This window comes from Medicago truncatula, chromosome 2, assembly GCF_003473485.1.
Source record: "Medicago truncatula cultivar Jemalong A17 chromosome 2, MtrunA17r5.0-ANR, whole genome shotgun sequence".
NCBI classification, from domain to species: domain Eukaryota; kingdom Viridiplantae; phylum Streptophyta; class Magnoliopsida; order Fabales; family Fabaceae; genus Medicago; species Medicago truncatula.
Window position 1 is genome coordinate 36,402,673 of NC_053043.1, and position 9,836 is coordinate 36,412,508.

General features: G+C 32.8%; 1 protein-coding gene across 1 annotated transcript; it reads left to right on the forward strand.

The window, feature by feature from the left end:
- The first annotated feature begins 315 nt into the window (after positions 1 to 315).
- LOC25487123 (cytochrome P450 72A68-like) lies at positions 316 to 4,342 on the forward strand. The gene is made up of 5 exons (XM_013608980.3): positions 316 to 738; positions 2,533 to 2,747; positions 2,844 to 3,088; positions 3,183 to 3,570; positions 3,772 to 4,342. The coding sequence occupies exons 1-5, from the start codon at positions 381 to 383 to the stop codon at positions 4,201 to 4,203; spliced, it is 1,638 nt and encodes a 545-aa protein (XP_013464434.2). The 5' UTR covers positions 316 to 380; the 3' UTR covers positions 4,204 to 4,342.
- Positions 4,343 to 9,836: the final 5,494 nt, after the last annotated feature.

Consider the following 9,836-nt stretch of genomic DNA (forward strand, 5'->3'; position numbering starts at 1 on the left):
CTTTTCAATCCAATCTTTATGACCATTTTTTGATATTTTAATATATAATTTTTAATTAAAATGACATGGAAATGAGGTGCCAAATGATGTATCATGTCGACATTTTCATGTAAGATCTACATCAGTAACGAGCATGTCACATCATTCTTATAGGAAGAAAATCAATTTTTTTTGTTGACTTTTAAACTAGGGTATTAAAATGCTAGTTTTAGAAAATGGGATATCAAAAGTTAACAATTTTAAAAATAGGGGGATCAGAATTACATTTAAGCCTATATATATCAAAAAATACAAAGAGGATTTATCTAATTCTTGTTCACTGCAAAAATACAAAGCTGGACCGAAAAGAACAAAAGGATAAGATAGATTCTATAAAATCTATGGTTCTTACTTCACATGTACTCACTTGCATTTCCTTTTGTTTCATTGTTACATTCTCTTTCTACTTCACCAATTACAAACTGAGAATGGAATGGGTTTCTGGGATAATTCTCATCATTGTAACACTTGGTTTGATATGGGCATGGAAGGTGTTGAGTTTGTTGTGGCTGAGGCCAAAGAAGCTAGAGAAGCTCTTAAGAGAACAAGGCTTTCAAGGAAATTCATATAGGATTTTGCTTGGGGACATAAAAGATCTTTTTAAGATGGAAAAAGAAGCCAAATCAAAATCCATGAATCTCTCCGATGATATAACACCACGTGTAATTCCCTACATCCAACATAGTGTTAAAATTCATGGTATGTTTGTTCTTTGCTCAACCTTAATCCTAAGTGCAATAACATGCCATCTTTCTAATGTCACATAATTTTAAATAGGTTCATAATTTTTGTTTGTGCTGTAAATATCTTCCTAACCCTTATCTTTTTTTATAGTAATCTTTCTCGACATTCTTAGACTTATGTTTTTACACTATTTTTCGGGTTTAGTTGAAGGGGTTAAACGTCCAATATATGTAGATAACAAATGATCGAATATCAATGAAGAGAGGATACTCAAATTTAATTTGAGATGTTTCGAATAAAATTACCTAACCGATAAAACCAAAAAAGAAATTATATATTAAAAAATGGTTAAAACTACATTATTCATCAACAAAAACGCCTTGTTTGGATTGAACTTATTTTGAGCTTATGAAAAATAGATTATGTAAATAAATAAGCTTTTGTTTTAATTTATAAGCTTTCACTAACGAAAATTGTATCTTCCTAAATTGTTCTTTCGTAAACAACCTTAAAAGTTTTATAAATAATGCATAACATTTATTTGCATAAGTTGTTATATATAAGCTCTAAAATAAGCTAATTCAAACGGGGCCCTAGGTGGATGAAGGTTAACCATTTGAGTTGACATCAATCAATTTCTATGAAGCTTGGGTACGGATACGGTGCAAGGTACGATACGATACGGGTACGTGGATACACGATTTTTTAAAATTTAGAATACGATACGGCTAAAATACGTTGACAAAATTATTATATTAAAACTCATATGTGTGTAAATTACATGAAGAAAATAAGTATTAATTACTCTTTATTATTATATTATTATAAAAGTTGCAATTTTAAAAAAATAATACAGGTGATCAAAATAAAAAAAAGCCAAGTTTTCTTATAAACCATATTATATTTTCATATGTTGGGATATCGAGAGAAACATCATTAAAAGAATTCAATACAAATTTTATCTAATGTTGATTAACTGAATCACATCTCTCTCATTACATTCATCCACAAGAAGTATAAATTTAAGTGGTTCATCGAGAAACAATTCTAATGATGTATATCTAAAAGTGAACAATACACATCTCTAATGAATTTTTACAACATTGTATCTTTTCTGGGATACGTATAAGTGAAAAATCTTATAAGGACCTTTGTGTATTTGTGGATTATCATATATGTATCCGATAAAATATTTTTTAAAAATTAAAATAATTAACTCCGATACTTCGTGGGTACGTATCCGCGAGTATTCGTGGAGTATCTGTATCCAATACGTATCTGTGATACAAGTACGTCTACGTTTTAGAGTATTTGAGCTTCATAGATCAAAATCATTCATTTAGTGTTTTTTTTTTTACAACAAAAATCATTCATTTAGTTATAACTTTGTTTTGAATCATTGATAATGTAAAAGATTCTTTTTCTTGTGACGCATGCGAACAATTAAATCAATTAATCCCTATATGCTCTAAACATGTAAATAAATATACTTCAAATTTTTTGATCTTTTCTCGATTTGTTTGTCATCCTTGTCAAGTGGACATCAGTCATACTAATATTGTCACTAAAAAAATTCTTATTAAAAAACTTGTAAAATCATAGTTGTAAATTCATACTAATGTTTTCATTATTAATTGGCTCATTATTCTTCTTAGATTATGGAATCCCAGTGGAGTTTATGGCTGGATTGAAGAAATTCTCATAAAATAAAATAATAAAAAATAGAACTTAACACCACCATTTTAAGTAGCTTTCCTAGAATAACAAAAATATAAATAATTGTCTTATAGGGTTATTTATTGTATGCAGGGAAGAATTCTTATATTTGGTTTGGAATAAAACCAAGGGTGACTTTGACAGAACCTGAGCAAATAAAAGATGTGTTGAACAAGATGTCTGAATTCCCAAAGCCTAATTACAAGATTTTCAAGTTACTAGCTAATGCACTTGCTAATTATGAGGGAGAAAAGTGGAGCAAGCATAGAAAGCTAATCAACCCTGCTTTCCATTTAGAAAAGTTGAAGGTTAGTGATATATCAAGTTATAGATTATAAGTTAGTTTATATGAATTTGACTGGAAATTTGAAGTCTTAAGTCATTTCCTTATGAATATACAACAGATTATGACCCCGGCTTTCTTCACAAGTTGCAATGATTTGATTAACAAATGGGAGAAAATGTTGTCTTCAGATGGATCATGTGAAATAGATATATGGCCTTCCCTGCAAAATTTGGCAAGTGATGCTATTTCTCGAACCGCATTTGGAAGTAGCTATGAAGAAGGAAAAAGAATATTTCAACTTCAAAGAGAGCAAGCTGAACTTATAGTGAAAGTTGTAACGAAATCTATCATCCCTTTATGGATGTAAGAGAACTCTGGACTTCCTTTCTTTTATTACTAAGTATAACAATTCTCCGGTCTCTAATTTCCGTCATTATTTCAACATTTTTGTTTGTAGGTTTTTGCCTACAATTGTCCATAGAAAGATGAATAAAATCGACAAAGAAATAACCTCTTCGCTTAAAGATATGATTAACAAGAGGGAAAAAGCATTAAAGGCAGGTGAGCCCACTAGGAATGACTTATTGAGCATTCTTCTTGAGTCAAATCGCAAGGAAATTGACGAAAATGAAAACAACAAGGATGTGGGAATGAGTCTTGATGATGTAGTCGAGGAATGCAAGTTGTTCCACTTTGCAGGTCAAGAGACTACTTCGGTTTTGCTTGTTTGGACAATGATATTATTGAGTAGGTACCCTGATTGGCAAACCCGTGCAAGGGAGGAAGTGTTACATGTCTTTGGCAACAGAAAACCAGATTTTGATGGGCTAAATAACCTAAAGATCGTAAGTATTGTTTTATTATCTTCACACTCATGATATGAGTTTCATTTTCGTAGAATTTTAATCAAGAGTTGCATCTTTTGTCCGGAAATTCTAACACTAATCTTGTATTCACTATAAGCCTCAAGACAAACTGGTTTTGTTGTTTATCGAGACTTTTTTGTTGCTTGGCCTTAACATGTAACATTAATCTTTTTGTGATAGGTCACCATGATTTTGTATGAGGTTCTTAGGTTATACCCTCCCGTAATTGGCCTTGCTCGAAATGTTGAGAAAGATGTGAAACTTGGAAATCTAACACTACCTGCTGGAGTGGAGATTTTCTTACCAATTCTTTTGATTCACCATGACTGCGAACTATGGGGTGATGATGCTAAAATGTTCAATCCTGAAAGATTTTTTGGAGGAATTTCCAAAGCAACAAATGGAAGAGTTTCATTTTTTCCATTTGGATGGGGTCCTCGAATTTGCATTGGACAAAACTTTTCTCTAATGGAAGCAAAAATGGCAATGACATTGATTTTGCAACATTTCTCATTTGAACTTTCACCGACCTATGCTCATGCTCCATCCTCGATGATTACTCTTCAGCCACAATATGGCGCTCATATTATTATACGCAAACTGGAAACATAAAACCATTATTATAGTACGCTCTCAAGGTGTGTATTTTATTGTATACTATTTTACTATATATTATTTGAATAACATTTGTATTATGAAGGTTTGCTCATACTAATGAAACCCTAGCGGCTTTGATGCTCCTTGAACTATTCGTTACTTCCATAGTTGAGTTCCCAAAATTTTGGCAATGTTGTGTGATTGACTTGGTTTAATTTGTAGTGTTGATCTACTGGTTGTCTTTTTTCCAGTTGTTTGAAACAAATCAATTGAAGAAAGCGTAAGTTGATTTCTCGTATTCTCCGATTGCACTATTTCTAAATTGCAATATTCTACGCGATTAAGAAATTTCAGTGTAGAGCATTGTTTTCATTCCTTTTGCATTAGGCCGTGATTTATGTTTATTTATTCAATTGCAATATATGTTTTGGAATGTCTTCTTTAACGAAAAAATATATTTCTATTCCATTATTTAACACCCTTACAATACTTATGTTTAGAGAAGACTGTTACGGATTATGATAATAAGTTTTCAGCGACATGGCAATAATGTCGACTAGTCAAAGTTCTGAAATGAAGTTTCCCAGTCAATTTGTCTAAAGTGTGGCCTCAAAGCATCCCACAAATTCAGCATTCATTGTAGATCCAACGATAGCATACTGTTTCACACTCTTCCATTATATCAACCCTAACGAAAAGATACACATAACTAAATGTTCACTTTCCTGTATCAACAACCAGAAAAATTTAAATTTGAATATTCAATCATTTTGTTCCAAATCATTCTTTGAACAGTGCATAGGACTAAATTTGTCTCCTTTCTTATTGGAACTTGAGATGTTTTCTTAATCTCTCAAACACTTTATCGATATTGCTTTATGAGACAAATATAACAACCATTGTGCCCTATTACAAAATATTTATATTACATCACCATTAATTGTCTCACTCATATCTTTCATTTCAAAGTTCTTTGAAAAAACTTCTTAGTCTCATGTAGTAGACTAAGATCATAAGTTGCAAGGAAAATATCAGCTTCATATTGAACTAAAATGATAATCTTTCTATAATACTTTGAATATACACATAGATCAATACTTTTTTTCTAAAATCCAAAGACAAAATTTTATCATTAATATACTGTTTTCCTATATACCCCTCTTTTATATGTCGTTCAATTTGGATATTGAACTTGTATTCTGTTAGTTAAGTGACCATGTATCTTATTGTACTTGAAATAAAGATTTCGATCAGGGCCGGCCCTTGGCATAAACTGGGGTGTGACGGCCTAGCGTCCAAAAAAAAAATTATGGTGGGAGCTGTATATAGAAATATTTGGTTTATATAGGGTATATACAGAAAAGTTTATCGAAAGGTCCCAGATATTGACATGATGAATGGCTGGGCTGAAGCTTGTTAATGGTTTTGGTCCTTTTTGCATGATTTGTTATATATACCGCCATTTAGCACAAAATTTTCTATATACACCCTCCCTATACAAAGATTTGGTTGTTCTTAATAATGTGCCAAAATATATATTATTGAAGAAATTTGTGATATTAATTTTGGACTATTTGTTCCTAATAATGTGTCTCACTAATATTAAAAATATCGGTGATATTTATTATCCAAGAAATTAGGATAATTTTATAACAAAACAAATTATATTTTAGTTAAAAATGGGCTTACTAGATAAATTAATCTTAATCTTGTCTTTTAAAGGTTCCAAAAAATTAAATTATATCAATATAGTAATGTCAACTTTCTTGAATTCATTGAAAGGATTGCAAAAATTTGAATCAATATAGCTAAAATTTCTTAGGTGCTAAAATTTCGGTCTCTATTTTTCAATATAGTTATGTCAACTATCTTAGGTGCTAAAATTTCAGTGTCTATTTTCAGGTGCTATAATTTCAGTCTACATCACAGGTCAAATTGTTCTTTAGTTCTTTCCTATTTTATTTTATTTTAGTTTTTATGGAGTATTTGATTTATTTTTATATGTTGCCTAAAAAGACATTTATTTGATAGTGAAAAGCGAATAAAATGAAATGAAGAGCTAATAAAATCACAATAATGAGCTAAAAAAAATTACGACGAATTATGTAAGGGGCCATTTTCTCATATTATGCCTAAGACCCGAAAAACTCTAGGAACGACCCTGATTCGATCCTCTCTAGGATTAGTCAGTCACTAGTTGTGCAAGTTGATATGGTTCACATCATATTCATCAATTCATAGATCCTTTGAGGTCGCTTAGTGAGGAAAGGGAGTTGAAGTACGGTATCTATTCCAATCTACGATCATTGTCCCTGTTTCTATCAATGTCTTGCTCGCTTGCACAACTCATCTAGGATATAATAGGGTTGCTTTTCAAAAAAGTCAACATTAAGTCCTATTTTAAGTCCAGTCAGGAGTTTGTGGAGGGAAACAACTAGATTCAGGTCTCTGATTTGAGATGTCTTGTCATTGAAAGAATCTATAAAAACCTTCAATATATTTTTATGTCCCTACTTAAGACAGATTGGACACGTCGAACTCTTTTAGGTGATACAACATGTAGCAAACCGAGACAGATTTATAACACCCTACTACTTCCATGTTCTCACACAGATCTCATAGAAAGATGAGAGAACCAAAATAAATCAGCTCGCTTCAGTGTGCATGAAAAGACTATGGACTTGAGAGAGTCTGATTCTGGTTCAATCTTCATTCCAACAAAAAAGAAGGTGAAGTGCTCAGGTAGGTTTCTCTTGTCGTAGTATTCCCCCATAGTGCCAAAGAGAACTTGTTGCACTATGCATACCTCATTGATTTCCTTGGAAAAGGGGAGCTATGTAGCATCCTCCTTCGGTTTCTTTCTTCTTGGGGATCCCTAAAATGATATTCTACTTTTTGCTCATACTCTCGAGGAACTCTTAAAATCATGATAACCATTTTTTCTAGGATGAGCTCTACATCGCTTCCTCTTTTTGTTTTACGTTGACTTGGCTCTGATCCTTTGAATCTGTTCCCGCATCTTATTCATGTATGAGTTTTTATGACTTTGAGCCCTACATCTTCTTAATTGTGTGCGACTTCGAGAGTCATGACGCCACCATGAGGGAGAAAGACTCTTGGAACATTGCCATCAACGGGTGGAAGTGTTACTGTAATTATGGACTTGCATTTTCGATAAGGCATCATGTTGGTATGAATGTGGTTGTTTTTCTCTTGATGGGAAATCATGGGGATTCTCGTTCTTCCTAATAGTTTTATTGTTAATTTTGCCATTATAGGTATGGTTATGTTGTTGTCTGTCGTTTTAGGATTTCTCCTGTGGAATTTAGCTCCTAGTTTCAGACATGATGTGATTTCTTGAGGCTTGTGTAATAATTTTTATAAAGGCCCTACCATGTGTACTAATGTTCTTGTATGGACAAAGGGTTTTACCTCTTGATAAGGGGTTTTCTTCCTTCGATGATGACTTGATACTTCGTGACTGGTCATATGTGCCTTCTCTTAGTTCTTCTCTAAGACGTGTGTCAGGGGGTGGGGGTGTTCTGAAAATGACACTGTAATGAACTTGGTTAGTATGTATAAGTGTGATAAAATGGAATATATCATACCTTGAGGCGATACCCCCCTTATTTATAGTAGTTCATGTTGTGATAGGCACCTTGATGGTTGAAATATTTTCTCCTTATCTTTAGTCTGGTGTTTTACAAGGTTAATACAAATATCGGAGTATCCAACAATTCATATAGGTGAAGAAGCCTGTTTGATCCTATATTGAGTCCCATGAGTAGGAATGATTCAAGCATCTATGGGCATACGCTCGATCTAACGGTGCCCCGGATGGGTGAAACTGAAAGCACATATCCGGTTTGAACGTGGTCCCAATATGTAGGAAAAACATGGTAGCTATCCGAATGTTGATTATGCATTGAGGTTGTGTAGCGCATAAGCATTATACTGGTGTACATCGTGGAACGAGGTGGTTCATAGTATCTCATTAAGGTCGTTAACCTATATTGCACATCGATTTGAGATGTTGTTTCGACCGAATTGGTGGAGGGGTTGACTCCTTTGTTGTGCCACGTGTCTCATCGAGGTGAAGACCTCGATGGTCCTTGTCTTTTCCAATCTATTGGTCTTTCTTGTCTTGCTTCTATTTTATCTTAACACTGTTCTCTCTTAATGAAGAACTAGATGAAGGGATATCGTGATATAAAATGTAAAAGATAATTAAAATTTATTTCTCGTCCTTAGATCAATACGAATGATCGTGAATCAGTGATGGGAATGTGACCTCTTGAAGTGCAAAAACTTAGCCGACCTTCTTTGGAAACTTGTTATAGTCAAGTCATTCAGAGCTTCAAAGAGACTAGGGTTTACAGTTAGGTTTTATAAAACAATAATCATAACCTTCATCTCTACCACCACCATCTTCTTCTTCACCCTCCACCAAGCAAATCATCATCTTCACAACGACCACCATCTTCATCATTTCTACTTCAAATCAACTTTTAAATATCAAATCTAAACCTAAACTTTTGCACATCTTACTAGATCTAAATCAACTCTGAAATTTCAAAGCTAAAAGAAGAAGCGTGTTTGGTACAATTTGCAACAAGCGTTTTTTTTTTTTTCTTTTCTTTTCAATTTTGGTTTTCTTGCTTCTCCTATCATCATCATCCTCATCATTCTTAAATTTATCACATTGCACATGGTGGTGATGATATTGAAACGGATTCACCAAAACCAAACATGAATAACCATTGATAATAAAATAAAAGTAATTAATATATTGAAGTGGCATCCAAGTGTACAATAAGTTAGCCACATGTCAACTTTAAACGGTTAACTAACGGAAGGGACCAACTTATGCTAATGTTGCAATCGTTTTGAGCCAACTTGAAACATTTGAAATAAAAATGACCAACTTAAAACCTAAAATAAATGTAAGAGACAAAACATACAATTAAGCCAATATTTTATAATGAAAGTTACAAAAGTAACTCTCAATTTATCTGTTTTAAATAGTAAAAATGAATAGTTTTTTTTTTTTTTTTTTCAAGTAGCCTAGTGGTTAGAGCTCACACAATTAAATTGTGGAGAAGTAGGGTGTCCGGGGTTCGAACCCCGGCTCCTGCATATAATATGCAATATCCCTACCAACTGAGCTAAATTCACGGGTATAAAATGAATAGTTTTTGGGGAAATATCTCTTTTCGTCCATGTAATATTAGCGAATTCCGATTTTAATCCCTGTAAAAAAAAAAAATTAGATTTTGTCCCTGTAATTTCATATTCTTCCACTTTTGGTCCCTCATTCCACCACGTAAGCAAAATCTGCATACATAGCACGTAAAATGAGGGACCAAAAATGAAGGAATCTGAAATTACAGGGACATAATTTATGCAGATTTCCATATTTGCTAGATTGGCACGTAAATAAAAATGTACACACTTTGCTAACTTAGATTTCTATATTTGTAGATTGATATAAGTTAGCACGTATGTCTATATATAAACACACATATGCGCCAATGAGGATTTATCTACTTGTTGATATCAATCCTTGTCTACAACAAAAATACAAATTCGGTCAGAAAAGAACAAAAGTATAACATAGAAAGTCGTGTAGGACATCATAGTTTTAGCCA